Source organism: Onychostoma macrolepis, chromosome 06 (assembly GCF_012432095.1).
Source record: "Onychostoma macrolepis isolate SWU-2019 chromosome 06, ASM1243209v1, whole genome shotgun sequence".
NCBI lineage: Eukaryota > Metazoa > Chordata > Actinopteri > Cypriniformes > Cyprinidae > Onychostoma > Onychostoma macrolepis.
Genome location: NC_081160.1, coordinates 6421795 through 6439472, shown reverse-complemented (window position 1 = coordinate 6439472; position 17678 = coordinate 6421795). Strand labels below are relative to the sequence as shown.

General features: G+C 39.2%; 1 protein-coding gene across 2 annotated transcripts; it reads left to right on the top strand.

Annotated features, from left to right (window-relative positions):
- Window positions 1-676: 676 nt before the first annotated feature.
- On the top strand, window positions 677-17252 carry ubn2a (ubinuclein 2a). Of its 2 annotated transcripts, XM_058779330.1 has the most exons (17): window positions 677-1323; window positions 2551-2667; window positions 2763-2864; window positions 3165-3293; window positions 4291-4391; window positions 4584-5100; window positions 5860-5930; window positions 6044-6173; window positions 7871-7980; window positions 8127-8237; window positions 8351-8491; window positions 8565-8612; window positions 10397-10442; window positions 10971-12299; window positions 13633-13840; window positions 14103-14171; window positions 15488-17252. In XM_058779330.1, the coding sequence occupies exons 1-17, from the start codon at window positions 1021-1023 to the stop codon at window positions 15532-15534; spliced, it is 3579 nt and encodes a 1192-aa protein (XP_058635313.1). In that variant the 5' UTR covers window positions 677-1020; the 3' UTR covers window positions 15535-17252. The 2 variants fall into 2 exon arrangements, with proteins under 2 accessions (XP_058635313.1, XP_058635314.1); XM_058779331.1 differs by lacking the exon at window positions 14103-14171 and having other exon boundaries at window positions 15488-17251.
- The last annotated feature ends 426 nt before the right edge of the window (window positions 17253-17678 follow it).

The window sequence follows — 17678 nt, the reverse complement described above, 5'->3', positions numbered from 1 at the left end:
TTACTATTATAATAACAATTAATTATGCATAATTACATGCAATTAACCCTAAACCAAATCCTAATCCTAACCATATAGTAAGTACATGCAGTTAATTAATATTACTCAGTACTTAAATGTATAATTACACTGTAACAAAGACACCTTAAAATAAAGTGTAATCAAAAATGAAAATGATTTTTTTATTAATCTTAGTTTGTTAATTTTGACATTAAAATCAAAAGTTGTCTCTGTTCATATTATTTAATGGACCTGAGCTAAAATGAAACAAATAATAGAAGTATTTTCATTAATTTTAACAAAGATTAATAAATACTATAATGATAAATGTATTGTTTATTGTTAGTTATATTAGTTAATGCATTAACTAACGTTAAGTAATGGAACGTTATTGTAAAGTATTACCATTATATTACATTACATTTCCAAACAACAGAACCTCTTAACATATAATACGCGCCTTTAGGAAACACCTTAAAACACATTTTGTTGGAAAACACTTTCCTCTATTAGTTCCATATCTATGTATTAGTTCAATTTCAAGGGGAATCCTTTTTTTCTAACGTAACATCTCTAATTGCTCATTAGAGCGTCTGTTGCTTGTAGGCACGCCTCTGATTGGACGCGCTGCCGCCGTCGGCGTCCTCTGATTGGCCAAGGCGCCCTCTCCGTCGCGCACGCCGTTTCCGGTGTCCGTGTGTGCGCAGGCTCAGTTCGCTCGTCTGCGCTCTTTTATTTACTCTCTCTCATCTAAGATGGCTGTTCGGAGCTCCTGAGTCCCCAGAGCGAAGCGACCGAGGATGCTTGCGCCTCCAAAATCAACTTTCACCCGGCCATCCCTTCCCACGCGCACCCCGTAAGGCGCGGAGGGGACTCTAGCATCAGTACCGCCTCCAAGCGCCCCTTCCATCCGGCTTAAAGCTCTTTAAATCAAGTTGTTTGGCGAAGTCGAGCCCCGCCGCTGAGTGCGAGTGAGTGAGTGAGTGAGTGAGTGAGTGTCCAAGAGCACTGAACATCCAAATGGCCGAGCCGAGAAAAGTGCAGTTTGTCACCCTGTCGGCCCTGGCCGGCGGTCCGGGCGCGGAGGGCAGGAGACGGCGGCTGGAGGAGGACGGAGCCGCCGAGATGAGTTTTGACAGAGACGGCAGGATGAAGATGATTGGGACCGGGGTGACGACAGCGGGTGACCGCGGGGGTTTGATCGGGAAGAGAGACGGCGAAGAGCCCAAAGGGAAGACAGTGCGCCTCAACCTGTGTCTGTCCGAGCCTAACGAGCAATGCTCGGCCGAGTTCAACTACAGCGAGCTCATCCAGTCTCAACAGGTACAGCAACTATCCCGATCACTTCAGTGAAGAGAGTGTGTTAGTCAGACCATTACTTGTTATTGTAAAGCCACCGCTTGCTTGTTTTCGCTGAGTTTGCTTATGCATTAGCCTGTTAGCAGTGGAGTCCAAAAATAAAGCCCTCTTCACGGGATCTCCTCCTAAGTTTCAAGTGTGACATATGTTGTGATCGAGTGAGAAGTGCATTTAATTTTTTATGTCGTGTCTCTATCCTGTTTGCTCATAAACTTTAGAGCACTTTGTTGAGTACGTGACCCTTGTGGCCCCCAGGGCCCTGTGCGCACAAAATCATTACAGGAGGGCTGAATTGCTGCTAAGTGCTGTTGTTGTAACTTTTATGAATGTAGGCCTGGCCTTGGACATCTGTCAGATGGTTTGCTTTGTTAAAAGTGCACTTTTTGCTAATTAAAAAAGTTTTGCAAATAAATAATATTTGAGAAATACCATTAAAATGGTTTACACTCGCTTGTGATAAAGACCAGTTATCTGTGTTGTAGAAAAAGCTGTTTCGTTTTACATGAAGTGGGTCGCCACCTCATGGGTGCCTCCATGATGAGATCACATGATCAGCGGTGTCATTTTAGGTTGTTACTAATAATATCAATGATAATAATACTACTACTACACGACATGACAATGGAGTCTAAAGCAATACCAGTTCAAACTGAATAAAGGCCAGATCTGTTTATTATAAGCATGTGCTGCAGCTATGTTTTAGAAATAGAACAATTATTAATTAAATATTTATAGCTATTGACCTTAGCGTGAAAAGGGCCTAAAAGGAATATTCCACCCAAAAATGAAAATTGTCATTTTAAACCTGTTTGACTTTCTTTCTTCTCTGAAACACAGAAGAAGATATTTTGAAGAATGTTGATAACCCTAACACACTTTCGGTTCCCATTTACTTCCATTGTACGGACGAAACAAAACAAGCAAAAAACAATAGAAGTCAGTGGGAACTGAAACTGGCATCGAGGCAATTCTGAAACTTTTTTATAAATTTTTTTAGTATTATTATTATTATTATTATTATTATTGGGTGAAATATCCCTTTAAGTTTGAATGGGAAAATAAAGTGTCCCAGAATAATATTGATACAGAATGTATTTTACTCATTCTGATCCACCAATCCAAACTGGAAAAATTAAATGTCCCAACTAGCCTTACTGGAGTGATCAGGCTCACAAATTTTTCGTTCCACAGGCCAAGAAGAATCGACCAGATTTGAAGTCTTCCCTGGACCCCAATAATCCCTTTAATGATGATGAGAGAGAACGTCTGGAGGTCGAGGCACTGGCCAAAAAGTTTGAAAGCAAATACGTAAGTGTTGTTCTATGATTTTAAGTTGCATATTCAAATGTGTGGGCACTCAAATGCCAAATGTCACGTTGCCGCTACCACCGACGTCCTTACAGGGTAACGCAGGGAAAAAGAGGCGGAAAGATCGGATGCAGGATTTGATTGACATTGGCTTCGGCTACGATGAGAGTGACCCCTTCATAGACAACTCGGAAGCTGTGAGTGGGCACTTGCCATGGCAACAGACAGACATCACTATGGAGATGATCGACTGGCATTTAACATGCTGTTTACCAACTCTGTCTCATTGCTCTCTGAACTTAAGGGGTGTTTCTTTTTTTATTCATATTGAAGTCAGTGATGGATATATTTAGATTTACCTTATGGATTGATTTGAAATGTGTGGTTTTGGAGTCACTTTTGCCGTGATACCGGCCTAAAACTTTGCCATAACCTAAGAAATACAGACAACAAACAGCGTAATACTTCTGTAAATCATTGTGTCTTCTTCCTGTCAGTATGACGAGCTTGTTCCAGCCTCCCTGACCACCAAGCTTGGTGGATTCTACATTAATACGGGTACTTTGCAGTTCAGAGCTGCCTCTGAATCTGAGGGAGAGGATGGAGGCAAAGAAGAAAAATCCAGGGTGAGTTTACTTTGTTTTTGTGCACACCTGGTTATTAATGTCCATCATGGGTGATCCAGTCAGAGATGGTCAGTTGAGAGAGATAGACATTGACGTTGGGTTTTATTATACATCTGCAATGTATCTCGTTTGATCACTTGTGATCAAATCTCCTACTATGCTAAAGCAAAGAATTGACGTACTGTTGCTCCTAAATGCATGTTTTAATTTTAATCTCGCCACAGACGGGTGTATGTGTATAAGGTTGGCTTTTCCAAATCAGATCAGATCAAGGAGCATGAAATCTTAAAGAGTTTTAAACCCTTCGTGTGTGCCTTCATTCAGATGTGGTTTGAGTGACCAGATTACAAAACAATTTGAACCCCATTTACACTTCTATTTATAATATCTGTCTCGACTGAACCCTTGTGATCAGATCACCCCAGATGGATGTTGTTACCATGTGTAAACAGGGCCATTAAATGACATGTAGACCTGTTAAAGAGACAGTACACCCAAAAATGAAAATTCACCCTAATGTCGTTGCAAGCCCGTAAGACTTTTGGTGGTCTTTTAAAACATGAATGAAATCCGTATGAACAGAGTGGTTTAAACAGAAGAGATGTGAACGCTTTGAACGGATTTAATTCAGGCTTTTATTCACATATAAACATTGATGACTGCGCCTACATAGAGCTCATCAAATATGGAAAACAAAAGCTCAAATGTGCTTGCTTGACATGCGATATGTGAATAAAAGCCTAAATTAAAAATCTGTTTATCATGTAAAGTGATTGCATCTCTTTGGAAGACTTGGATTACTTTTTTCAAGTTTTGGTGGACGGACAGAAATCTCTCACGTTTCAATAAAATATCCTCATTTGTGTTTCAAATATTAACAAAATCTTATGGGTTTGGAGCGACATGGTAAGGGCAGAATAGCCATCCTTTTAAAAGTTTGTTTTTCATAAGACCCTATCTATGACGTTTGTCTTAATATGGTGTTTTCTGATTGTAGATGAGAGTTGGAGAGGAACCACTGATAAAAAGAAGGAAGAAGAAAGATGCAACCAGTATAGAGGAGAAAAAACCCAGGAAGAACAAAGTAGCTAAACAAGGGTAAGAATGAGTTTGTTTATATACAATTTGTAAAACTGATACCTGTATAAATCATGCAATTTAAATTGTTACTTTTCTGAAAATTGTTCCATTAGGAAGCTGTTTGTGATTGACTTTCCAAAGTGTGTAAACTTGGATTTGTTAATCATGAATGTAGGTTTTATCCAAATTTGACCATATATTTGCTCACAGAGTGGCTGGTCTGAGCCTTCATCGCCCTGAGAAGAAGAAGAGGAAGAAACTAATGAAGGATTCGCTCTGTCTGGCTGCAATGCTCCGCCGTTTCACACGAGAGAAGGAAGAGATGCGGAAACGGGATGCCGGCGCATCTCATCCAGGCCCTGGTCTCACCAGCACTCCCAGCTCCAACAACCTACTGCAGAACTCCCATCTCCAAGCCAATGCCAACAACATTGACCTTTCACTAGCCGACCTGACTGCTGAACCCGCCATGATGTCATTGCTTAGTTCGGCCAATGAAAGCGATCTTCAGGATCTCATGCGTGACCTGGACTTTAGTTTTTTGGACACAGGGCCCCAGATGCCCTCATCAGCCAGAGAGAATGGGCAGGTTGGGTTGGGTTCATCATTGGGGCATAAGATTGCAGGAGGGGGACTGAATCGAGGGCAGGGTGGTCTCATCTCTTTTCCACCTCTCCCCAATGGTCTTCCAGCCCCCTTGATCAAGCGCATAGAAGACCTTCGAGCTGTGAGTCATGTTTTATTATTTTTCTGCAGCCTTCATTTCAGTTAAACAGGGTCATGTCATGAAAAATCAAATTTTTTATCTTTTTAAACAAGAGTTGAAACCATACCGGGGGCTTTAGAAACTCAAAAATCCATCTATTCATTCCACGCTGAGAAAAAAAAGCTCTTTATGTCTGTAATGTTAGCTGACTGAAGTTTATTTTTAACAAGATCCCTAATGATTCCAGTCTGATCTGATCAGTTTCAGAGACACATTTCAGCTCAGTCTCACAATGTGTTGCTGGATTTGCTAAGAGACTGCTATTGAAGGATGGGGCAGTTTAACTATTGCAGATTCACAGCCCTGCTTGAGCAAAGCAATGCAGGGGCTTTTACATAGATGTCTTAGAAATGATGACTTCTACTAATGCTATAAGTAGACCTAAGAATAAAATGTATGAAATTGCATCTTTAAGGCCATCAGAAAGTGGTTTAAAATCTATTCCAGCCTGTTCTGTGAGAGCAGATGCATTTATAAGAATAATGTCCACTGAATATTTTTGGTGATAGCAACCTGTTATATAAACTGCATTGCATCTAACTTTAAAATGTAACGCATTAAATGTTTTCACTGAAGGTGAGTTACAGAGAGAGAGCAAGAGAGCAAATATACGCCCACAAATCCACTTCCAGTTTTAAAAACACTTCAGGGACTTCATGTTCTGACAGTAATATCATTTTCCAGCCTAACTTGATTTTTGTTTTATTTATTCGAACTCAGGCATCGAGGCAATTTGATCAAGAAGGCAGAAAGAAATTCTTCACTCTGGATATGAATAATATCTTGCTGGAGTAAGTAAAATCTCAGCGTGTTCTCATTCAGCTGTTATCTGTGACTTTAAATTTGGTGGTTATTTCTCGTAGTCTGTTGTTTCTTATCATTGATCATTTTTCTTCTCGTTCAGCATTGAGCTGCAGGTTCAGGAGCAGCCGGCAAACATTCGTTCAGAGGTGTACTCTCACCTGGAAGCCTTTGTGCCCTGTAACAAGGAGGCGCTACTAAAACGACTCAAGAAACTCAGCCTCAACATACAGGTGAAGGACTTTATGATACTTTGCCATAGGTTATTGAGATTTTACGCTAACACCAGAACAATATTTGTTGTGTTTGTACATGGTAATGATACTAGTGTTGGAGTAGGGGTGGGAGAAAAAAATCGATTCTGAGCTTGGTTTTGTCCCCCACATATGGCACGAATATGGTGGGCTTCATTGCACAGAATTTGCGCTTTGAGATGTGCACATTGCTTGACAGTGAAAAAAGAAAAACCTATAACTATTGTCTGTAAACTTTCAGATACTTGAACACTTTTTTTAAATAAGTTATTAAAAAAAAGTAGTCTGATTATATAATAATAAAAAAAAAGTTAAAAATAAATTTGATATTTATAATATCTGGCAGCCTTTTTTAAACTTTGTGGAGGAAATGGTTAGTTATTTGTGTTTGAGTCTGTATAATGTGAAAACAAATTAAAAAATACCTTGAACAAAAAAAAAAATTAATTTGATGTAAAATTTATATGAAAATGTAGCCGTGTGCAGTAATATTGAAAACTGAGAATGTGACGCATCGTGATATTGAGTTGATAATCGTAACTGAATTCAATCGTGAAACCAGTGAAGATTCACACCCCTATTTTTAAGATGGCAGTACTGACACACAGAGATTCCAACTATAAACAAAAAGCATAGAAACTGCAATTTTGGTTAAAATGTAAAGATGTATTTGCACAACAGAAGAATTAATTGGGGAAAAAATGTAGATCAAGAATCGTTTTGAAATCGGATCGTGAAGTGCCTGAAGATTCCCACCCCTATGTTGGTGTAGCGGAAAGTACTAAATTACGTTTCAATTTCGTCAGCTGTGTTTTAAATAGTGTAGCATAATGCTTCATATTAATAATAACATTGTCCTAGAACATATCTCTCTTCATCGTATAGAGTTGGGACATACAAAAAATAGGTTGAAAAATGGAATCAGTTGATGAATCAGTTCAAATAAATTATTCACCAATTCATTTTAATAGTTTATAGCTATACTTTAAGACTTGGACTCCTTTTTGTAGAATCATTAATATTTAGGTGTAAATGTGATGCCCCTCCTCTTTATTTGAATTAAGTTTCACAATGGTCAAGATTGTGGTCGTAATTCATAGTTGGCCATTTCCATTAATTATAGTCTTAAATTATAAAATTGGTAATGAAAATATTTAATGTGGTTACCCAGAAATCTGTGTGGAGTAATGAAAGTGTGAAATACAACGTAATCCTGCAGTCGCAGTTATGCTGTGTGCTGTGTGAAACAGGCTGAAGTTTTGTCTTTATGAAGCCAAATATTGTAAGTTAAATGCTTCTGTTTTTCATTATTATTATTATTATTCATTTCAAGTTTATTCAGGGTGATTTCTAGTTTCATTGGTTGTTTGCATTTAGCATACATTTATCTGTTCAAATTTAACACTGTCACCTGAGATCCATAGTTTTTGCACCAGATAAATAATTCTTATTGCAAAATCATTTAAAAAGATTTTGGTCCTTTTGACCACTTTAATGTTAACTGCTATCGTTTGGTGCAGTAATTTTCAAACAGATTAACTTGACTGTAGTTTAAATTGTGACTGGATTGTAGCAGTAAGACTGCAAGACAGGCTATAGTTTTGATCAGTGTTTCCCAACACTGGATACAACTCTCATCTCTCAAATGTCTCTGTGTTGTCTTTCTCTTTAATCAGGATGACCGCCTGCGCACACCCCTGTTAAAGCTCAAACTCGCCGTGTGCAGCGTGATGCCAGAGCAGATCGCCAGATATAACATGGACTGCATGGCAAAAGCTGCAGCTAAGTAAGTCTTAAACTTTCCCAACTTTCTGCCTCTTGCTGCTTTCATGATTTGCTTGTTTAGATTAGTGGAATGGACTGTGGAAAATGACATACGGATGGCGTGGATATATATAGCTTATGAGATTTGACTGTGTGCGTGTGTCGCAGGCAGCAGATAGAAGATGGAGAGAAGAACGGATCGGAGGATGATGATGAAGAGAAACCAGGAAAGAGGGTGATGGGACCAAGGAAGAAGTTCATATGGGATGACAAACTCAGGTTTAGACTTTTACAAGTTAAAATTAATAATGAAGCAGAGCCACCAATAGACTAACAGTGTAAGAAATCAAGGGTTGCCCCATAAATATGTGCATGTGTGTTGTTTTTCCTAGGACTCTGTTGTGTAACCTGGTGCGTGTGAAGCTGAGCTGTTATGAGCTGGAGCAGTGCTCTCTCTCTGTGGAGGACTATCTCAAAGCCTTCATGGAGAATGAAGTCAAGCCACTCTGGCCCAAAGGCTGGATGCAGACCAGGTGTGTGCTTGACTATATGCTAACGTTACCTTCTTGAAGAACAGCATGTAACTAGAATTTTTTTTTTTTCCAGGATGCTTTTTAAGGAGAGTCGTGCGGTACATGGTCACCTCACTGGCCTGTGAGTAGATCAACCCCTTCACATATATTTACACTAATGTTTGCAATTACCATATAGAACATACAAAGTGGGGAGAAGAGTAAGATGTTTGATTGGGTAAGCTGTGTTGTCTCTTTAGGCTGGGTTTTGCACATGGCCGTATATAAAGGGGCCATCATAAACACAAGCCTATTTTTTTTTTTTAACAGATGTGCATGAAAAAAAGTGATATGCAAAGTGAATTTTCTATGTAGTACATAAAATATCAATGCAAATATATCTGGGTCTAAAATTATATATCATTAGTGAGTTGTTGATTTGGCTACTTATTTGGCTAAAGACTAGCAATGCAGTGTGCAAGCGATCATGCTAATGATTATTTATGAACTTATGCATTCAAATACAGGAAATATTTAATTCAAATATTCTGATTATTTGAAACTTTTTTTTTTTTTTTTTTTTTGGCTGTCTGGGTGTTTATTAAAAATTGGGATTGTCCATTATTACATTTTTTTTATGTTCTTTTGTTTACTTGAATCGTATTGTAAATTGTGATACATTCCCCAATTACTAATTTTCCTCCCTGAAATGACACTTTCTAAAGTTTCATTGGGAAGCTATATTTCTAGCACCCCATGCTATAGATGTCCTTCTAATTTCAGTTGATGGCAGACATCCTGAAATATTAATAGGTTTTGTGAGTGGTCTCTCATGTCTCCTTACCTAGAGGACAACACACATAAATTAACGTTAGTCCCTAATAGGAGAGTCCCTCGAACTTCATTTAATGCTTTTCTATGGTAATGTTGAGTTTGAGACCAAATGTGCTTAATTATGTAATTAGTGTCATAATACAAAAATTATGATGCTAAAATAGGCTTAATTTTCATTTTAACACACAAAATATATAATGACTCGAGGGTTGCTGTCACTGTAACTTAATTAAGTTGATCCCTGGCAGTGCATGGAAAATAAGGAAGCAAATTCTACTGCTCTGTTTGAGTGGTGGATGGTAAAAACCTGGTGTATTTTCTCTTCCTTGATGTTCATCATGTGGATTAAGGAGTCAAGAAGTGGATTTTGACAGAATAAACAACCAATGTTGGCCACTTTGTTCTTGAAGTTGATTTGACAGTAGATTATGTAGGAAGGTTTGATTTTGCAATGGAAATCAGATGTCTAAAAATGTACAGACTTGATGTAGGGCAGTGGGATCATGTGGAGAATCACTCATTTAAGGCCCGTTCACATCAACATTTTGACCAAATTTTTGCATGCGATTTGTCTCTTCAGACCAAAGCGCAAAAATTGCTGTTTGTGGCACTTACAGAAAAGCAGAAATGCCCCTGTGCACAAAGCACTGCACAACTTTGACCTGAGTAGTAGAAAGAGTAGTGTAGAGAGAGTAGAAAGAAGGTCAAACAGTATTTACATGTTTTCAAACAGCCGTTCAGATTTTTGTATTCACTGTGGTGTTTATCAAACAACAACGAATGCATGAGTAAAGAGAAAGAGAGCCGGTTCTGAACTGTTCCTCTACTAAATCCTGTTTGTGAGCACAAAGTCATAGTTTTATCTGGGCATGTGACCATAAATGCAAATCTTAATGGTTGGGCAGATTAATTCGCAATCTGTTGCATTGAAACCATGCAGATGTTGACCGTCTGAACAGATGCATTAACATTCAAATTACAGTGTTTATTGCACCGATTATTCGTCTTAGTATAAACAGCTCTTTAAACTACTCCGATAATGGCTTTTAATGCTTCATTGTGATTGCTGAATTGTTTTTATATTTTTAACAGGGGCAAGAAAAGAATTGTTCCAACCCCAAAAGCTGCCAAAATGACGGTATGTAAAGTTGAACCAGTTTTCCACCATAATGTCTTAAGTCGCTGGGAAATATTTGTAGCAATAACCAAAAATACATTGTATGGGTTAAAATTATAAATTTTTCTTTTATGCCAAAAATCATTAGGATATTAAGTAAAGATCATGTTCCATGAAGATATTTAGTAAATTCCCTACCGTAAATATATCAAAACTTAATTTTTGATTTGTAATATGCATTGCTAAGAACTTCATTTGGACAACTTTAAAAGGCAATTTTCTCAGTATTTAGATTTTTTTGCACCCTCAGATTCCAGATTTTCAAATAGTCGCATCTCCGCCAAATATTGTCCTATCCTAACAAACCATACATCAATGGAAAGCTTATTTATTCATGATGTATAAATGTCAATTTCAAAAAATTGGCACTTAAGATTGGTTTTGTGGTCCAGGGTCACATACTCAAAACAGTGCAAATTCATCAGTTTTATATGTCCTCCTGTTGACTGTGGTTACATTTCTAAGTTGTGTATTTGACATCTGCTCCAGGATGTCAGCTGGACACAGAGACCTGCTCCAGGTGTTGGATCCACCTCTGCCTCGCCTGCCTTACCCACCCCAGCGTGCAGACCGCCCTCCTCCCCCTCTGAACCCATCTGCCTCTCGGATTCACTGGACGAGGATCTGGCCGCTAACTCTCTAGACTCCATTTCCCAAGCTCTCGCTCTCCTCAGTAACGCTGCCAAGGGACTGACGCCAAACAATGGCGTTCCCGCCACCTCTTCTCCCAGTGTCCCCAGATCCTCATCTGGAGTCAGCCACTACTCCTCACCTCTGTCACATTCCACCCTTCCAGCTAAAATGGAGTCTTCTGGTATCTCAAAGGCGAATATGAGCACTCTAACTACCTCTCCTTCCCTCACCTCTCCGCTCACCTCGTCTCCTTCCTCCATGCGAGGCGAGAACTTCGGGATGCTAAAGGATGGCGGGCCTGTGCAGAGACCCTCGGGAACGCCCGCTCACAGATCTGGCATTTCAGGAATGAACACGGCGCAGTCTGCAAAACCCCGCCCACCCCCTACCGCCTCGCCCCTCTTGCCTCCACAGCAGAGGTCCTTTGGGACAATGGGAGTGAAGTTGGTTCAGACTCCGCACTCTGTTGGACAAACAAAAAACTGCGCTAACAAATCCACTACTGGTGGCGGTACTGTGGTTTCCCAGCAGCCTCGTATGAACCCTCATCCCTCTCAGATGAATCCCAAGAGCCCTCAGCAGTCTCCTCCTCCAACCACTTCCTCTCCTTCCACCCTACTATCACAGGCCAAGACTCCCTCAATGCCACACAACCAGTCAAACTTCATCACGCCCATGCAGGCCACGCTCACCAAGTCTTCCCACAGTAGCAGCTCTCCTATTATCAAGCTCACACCACGACCCCCTGCCCCTACTCCTCCTCCTTCATCCTCACCCTCACCTTCATCATCTCCCTCTCTCACCCACCCCAGGCCTCAGATGATCGCCAGCTTGCACCAATACAGCCCCAAGAGTCCAAACTTCAGGCCGCCGTTTACCACACAAGGAACTTCAGTGGGATCCGGAGTCAAATCCGGATCAGGACAGGCCTGTTACAGTTTTGCAGGCGGACACAAATCCAGTAGTCCGCCCTGTGGTGGCGCAAACAACACCAACGCTGCCCCGATGGCCACGTCCCTGTCTGTAGGGTGCAAGGACGGTAGCCCCTCCCCTTCAGCAGTCCCAACCAATCACAGCCAGCGGCAGAGGCCAGTGGGAGGGACTAGTCAGAGTGCCAAGTCTACAACGAGTCGGGCATCAGCTATGAGCCTGCCCTCTCCTCCTGTCTCCTCTCATCTGTCACAGGTGAGTCCAGCAGCCTCAATCACTCCAAACCTGTTTATACAAAATGTCTGGTCATGCTAAACCCGTTTCTGCAGTTGCTAGCTCTGAGTGGTAGCACTTTACATGTATGCGTTTGCCAGCTGTTTTTATGCAAAGCGACTTCAGTGGTCAGTCACTTAGTAGATCAGTATGTGTGTTCCCTGACAATCATTACTCATTAATCATTACCTTGCCTTTGTTTGTGCTGTGCTTTTCCAATGCCCATGAGCTTTTTCCACTCGGAGGCTAGAAGTTATTTTTAGGTGGTTTTTTTTTTTTTAGTCTCTAACTTTTTTTTTCCTTTTCTTCTTCTCTTCAGTAATGTGCTTTTAAAGTGTATTTGATGCAATATTATTGATTTGACTTTACAAAATGTTTTATCTGCCATTACTTAATTACCTTATTAATTTAATAAGACTTTTTTTTTTTTTTTTTTGTGCAAACTTTTCTCACAGCTGACCTTAAATTAACCAGAACTGTTACTAATGTTTCCACAAAACATTCACTGTCAAACTGTGAGCTCTACAGTATATTCTATTTTTCCAGTATATCACAGTGACCTGTATCAATACAAAAATACAGTAAACCAATAAGGTGAAATTATTACAATTTACAATAACTGTTTTGTATTTGAATATTTTAAAATGCAATTTATTTATTTGATGGCACTTCATATTAATTCATAAAATGTCATAATATATTGATATTATTTCATATATTCAACCTTTCTTATTTAGAACAGTTGTGCAACCTTTTTTTGAAAACTTTTTCTTTCAGGATTTTTTGAATAGAAAGTTCAAAAGAACAGGTTTTTTTTTTTTTTTTTTACAGAACATTTCACTTTTGATCAATTCAATGTGTTCTTTCTGAATAGAAGTATTTTTCTTTAACAAAATAAATCTTACGGACCACAAAATTTTGAACAGTACTGTAGTTTAATCTGCATAATGTTATTTAAAGATTTGGAAAAATACCACTTGTATTCTCTCTGGGTACCTTGTGTCAGTATTATAAATGACCTGTCAACATTTCACTATTTTATGGATAATTGCCATAAAATAATTTAATTTAATCAACTATCCAAACACAGACCCTACCAATAGAAATGAGTGAACGCTTGTCTGAGAAACAGTTGCATTTTTAAGGCAGGCTTTAGCCAAAGGTCAGTTGTTTTTGAAAAATTGCTTGCAAATATAGTTTCAGTTTTGTTATTGTGTACTCAGAGTGCCAAACATTTCATTCGTGTTTTTCAACATGTCCCCCCCCCCCCCCCCATTACTTCCTAACCATTAATCAAGCCCCCTCTTTCCCACAGGTGTCTTCAGCTTCAGGAAGTAACCTCTTGGGCTCAGTGCCCCCCTCCCTCCCCCTGGGTTTTGGGATGCTCGGGGGTCTAGTGCCTGTTTCTCTACCCTTCCAGTTCCCCTCGCTCCTCAACTTCAACCCTCCAGGCCCTGGAGTTCCTGGCTGCAGCAACATGGGAGCTTCCCCGGCTACCAACTCAGGATACACCCTGGCACAGAGTGAGTGTGTGTACATGAGCACAGCAGCTCTCGTGCTTGTATGTTCACGTGTATCGTGTTTGGCTGTGTTTATGTAACGTGGCTTGTCTGAGTCTTTTTCGGTGTCTCCCTAATCTGTTTTTTCAATTTTCTTCCTCTTTCTCCACTTCGCATCCTGTTTTGGTGCTGCATTCCTGCCATCTCATTTGCTCCTGGATTGCTGTGCACTCTTCCATCTCTCCCTCTGTCCATCTTTCTTTCCACCTGTCCTGCCATCCCCCAGATCTGTTTAAGAGTCTTCAGCCAGGGTCTCAGGTTGCTCTACCTCCCCACTTGCAGCTTGCTTTCTCAGGTAAATGCTGCAGAAACCTCCAGCTCACTGCTGCTGTCTCGTGGTTTTAGGTTGTTGACCGTTCCTTTATTTCCTCTGCTTGTTTCAGTCTTTTTTTGTGTTTCATTAGTGTGGCATTAGCTCTGTTCCAAAACCTAGTCTGTCTATATATAAGCAGCTACCTTCTCAGGGAGCATCCTAACTGAAGTGTACTCGGAGGGGATTCACTATTCAGGGAACCCTGGTACAGTAATATTAACTAAAGGCCTGGATATTAGTCTAAAGGCGACACACCAAGGCGATATAAGACGACTCTCTGTACTCTCCTATTCACTGCTCTTGAAGTATGTGAAATGTGAAAAAGGTCCATTGGAGAAAGTGTAACGGTCAACTTGGATCACGTGTGCCCTAATAACCAATCACATTACAGCCTTGACGTCATTGAATTTCAGTCAAGTTGTGAGACACTCAATCGCCGTTTACGAATACCATAGGAATAAATGAGAAGTGCCAAAAAATGAATCCCACCTGTCGCAAAAAGTCAGTGACTTTTTTTCGGTGTAAACTCTAAAAATAGTTTGATGGAAAAGTACTGTTTAGTGTAAAACATGTTGAAGATTAGCAGATAGGCTGTCGATTCATTAAATGATAAGCCGTTTCCTCTAAGAAGCTGTTTATTCAGCGTAGTGAAGCCTCTCCTCCATTGACATCCATTCAAAAAAAAAAAACTGCCTCTGGTCTCCTTTCCCACATACTGCTAGACCGGAAGCGTTAGCATTAGCCGTTATGCTTTTTCGGCTAATGGTTGCAAGTTTGCCTTCTAGTGGCTTTGTTAATATTTACTCATTGTTAGTTAATGCATTAGCTAATGTTAACACACGTGATCTTGTTGTAATGTGTTATCGATAAAAATAATGACTTCTAAATCAGTCATTAGACCAATTTAAACTGATAACTTGAGTTTTGTTCTTGGCTGATAAAGAAGGGTCATTTGTTCGCAAGACTATAAACTGTTCCACGAAATCGGCTATGACAACGCAGTTATATTATATTTCACACTCCAAACACACCATTTTTTTTTTAAAATAATGCCAATTCTTAATTCCAAACTTATAACACAGTATTTTTATTAAAAGCAAACCAATTCATGCCAAATACTTTTCAGTGTAAAATAAAAAGCAAGCTTGTCACAGTGTATTCTGGATGCTTGTGGTTCGGAGCAGCCTTTGCGTTGGCACATGTTGCTCACTGGGTTTTGGAACAGATCATTTGAAATGCAGATTTCGTGAATCTTGTAACTGTACCGTGACACAAGCGTTTGTCTGGATTTTCCACAGATGCAAACCAAAGTCAGGGGGGAGACACGAAGAGGAAGTCCCACTGACCGCCACAACCAGAATGTACAAGTGGACACCGCTGGCGACGGATGTTTTCAGCTGCTTGGATGAACACCTACTGCGCTTTCATTCAGACAGAACTTCATTAACGACCCTTCTTCAATTAACGTCATTCTGCTTTTATTCGATCAGTGTTCTGGACGATTGGAGTGAGCCGGGTGCATTTTAATTTTTGTTGTTTGTCAATATGTTTACACAAGACCTTAATCACTGTGGACATAGAGCTAGAGGAAGCGAGAGGAGTACGAAACAAAGCAACATAATTTCTATTTAAGTTAATGTCGGCTGGAAACGTGCATTCCTGTGTTTATTTTCTTAGTAGATTTTTGTTAAACTCCTAAAGGGATGTGATAGTCCAACCGTTTCCTTCGAAGACTGTTAGAATAGTAGCTGTTAATAATACATATGGGTAAATTATTTATAATTTTTCGACAGGGACATATTATGATGTTTAAGTGTACTAGTAGAATAAAATGGGTATGTATATAAAATATACATTAATATTATGTGATCTATTTTCTTTTGAGGTCCGTACGTATGATGTTCCTCTCATCTGTGCGTGCAGATGTCTTGCTGTCTTTGGTGCTGCGTATCTCACTGGACCTTGTGAAAGGAAGAAAAAAAAAACATTCTTTTACGGATGAATGAATCATGTGTGAAAGCTTTTCATAGAGGAAAATTATGAGATTTATAGCCTACTTGAACTTTCAGTTTAGTTTTGCTTAATATCAGTACAAGAACTCCCAAGACTGTCAATAAAACGCCTTAGTTTGTAAGTTTGAATAACTATGCAGGACTGTAAATGCTTCAATGCAAAGTAAGCTATTGCTTAGAGCTCCACTTTTGACATTAGTTGTGTTTGTGTGTGTTTGATGGGTTTGTCGAGTCCCTTCTGCCCTGTTACCTCACTGGACTGTTAGTTCTTCCTTTCATTTCATCCTTCGCCACCACCTGTTCATTTCTTCAAAATGTCTGGCACTGCTCACCTGCATCTTATGACTGTGTTCAAATGAGAAATGGCACCAAAGATGACAGCGTTCGCTCAGAGTTGACAAGCAACCGGTCAGGTGTCTGTGTGTGCTCAGTGTAACATCTTAAATGTGTGGTCTCTGGTCGTCTCTGTGGATATTGTGATGGACTGATTTTAAAATCCAATTTTATATATTGCTTTATTTTATTTTCTAAAAATGCTGAAGTGGGTGGGTGTAATTTTAACTGATGCTCACCTTAAATTCTTATTTGGGTAGATTATTTTTGTCTTGATTCTGGAATTAAAATGCTGTCATTTTTGTTTCAAGTACAAGCTCTATAAATTAATTCAATAAAAAACATTGGCAGATATGGTTGTAGTAACATTACTGGCACAACTGAGGGCTGTATTTGTTTACAAGGTTTTGAAGGGACAAGTTCTCCCAAAAATGAAAATTGTCATTAATTACTCACTCTCGTGTCGTTCCAAACCCACAAGACCTTCGTTCATCTTCAGAACACAAAATAAGATATTTTTTGATGATTTTTTTTTTACGTGATTTGGAGGAGAAAAATTGTGTTCCGAACAACAGGAGGGTGAGAAATTGACACTTTTAACAAAATGAATATATGAGAGATTGTAACACCATATCAGGCATTTTGAACCTATAAATGAGTAGCACAAATTAAATTGTGTAATTTTGAGTATAGATTACACAAAACTAAAATTTAGTAAATCAACCCATGAAATGTGTGTATGTGGTGCAAAAATAAATGCATAATATAAATTGTGCGTATATAATTATATGTGAAATAATGCAGATAGAGTAATAATAATAATAATAATAGTTAATGAGAGCAACAGATACATAACTGCAAGTTGTATAAATACCTATGCATTTCTATACACGTATGACCATAGGTATAATCATATGTGACTCTGGACCACAAAACCAGTCTTAAGTGTCAATTTTCCGAAATTGAATTTATACATTATCTGAAAGCTGAATAAATAAGCTTTACATTGATGCATGGTTTGTTAGGATCGGACAATATTTGGCCGAGATACAACTATTTGAAAATCTGGAATCTGAGGGTGCAAAATAAAATCGAAATATTGAGAAAATCACCTTTAAAACTGTCCAAATTAAGTTATTAGCAA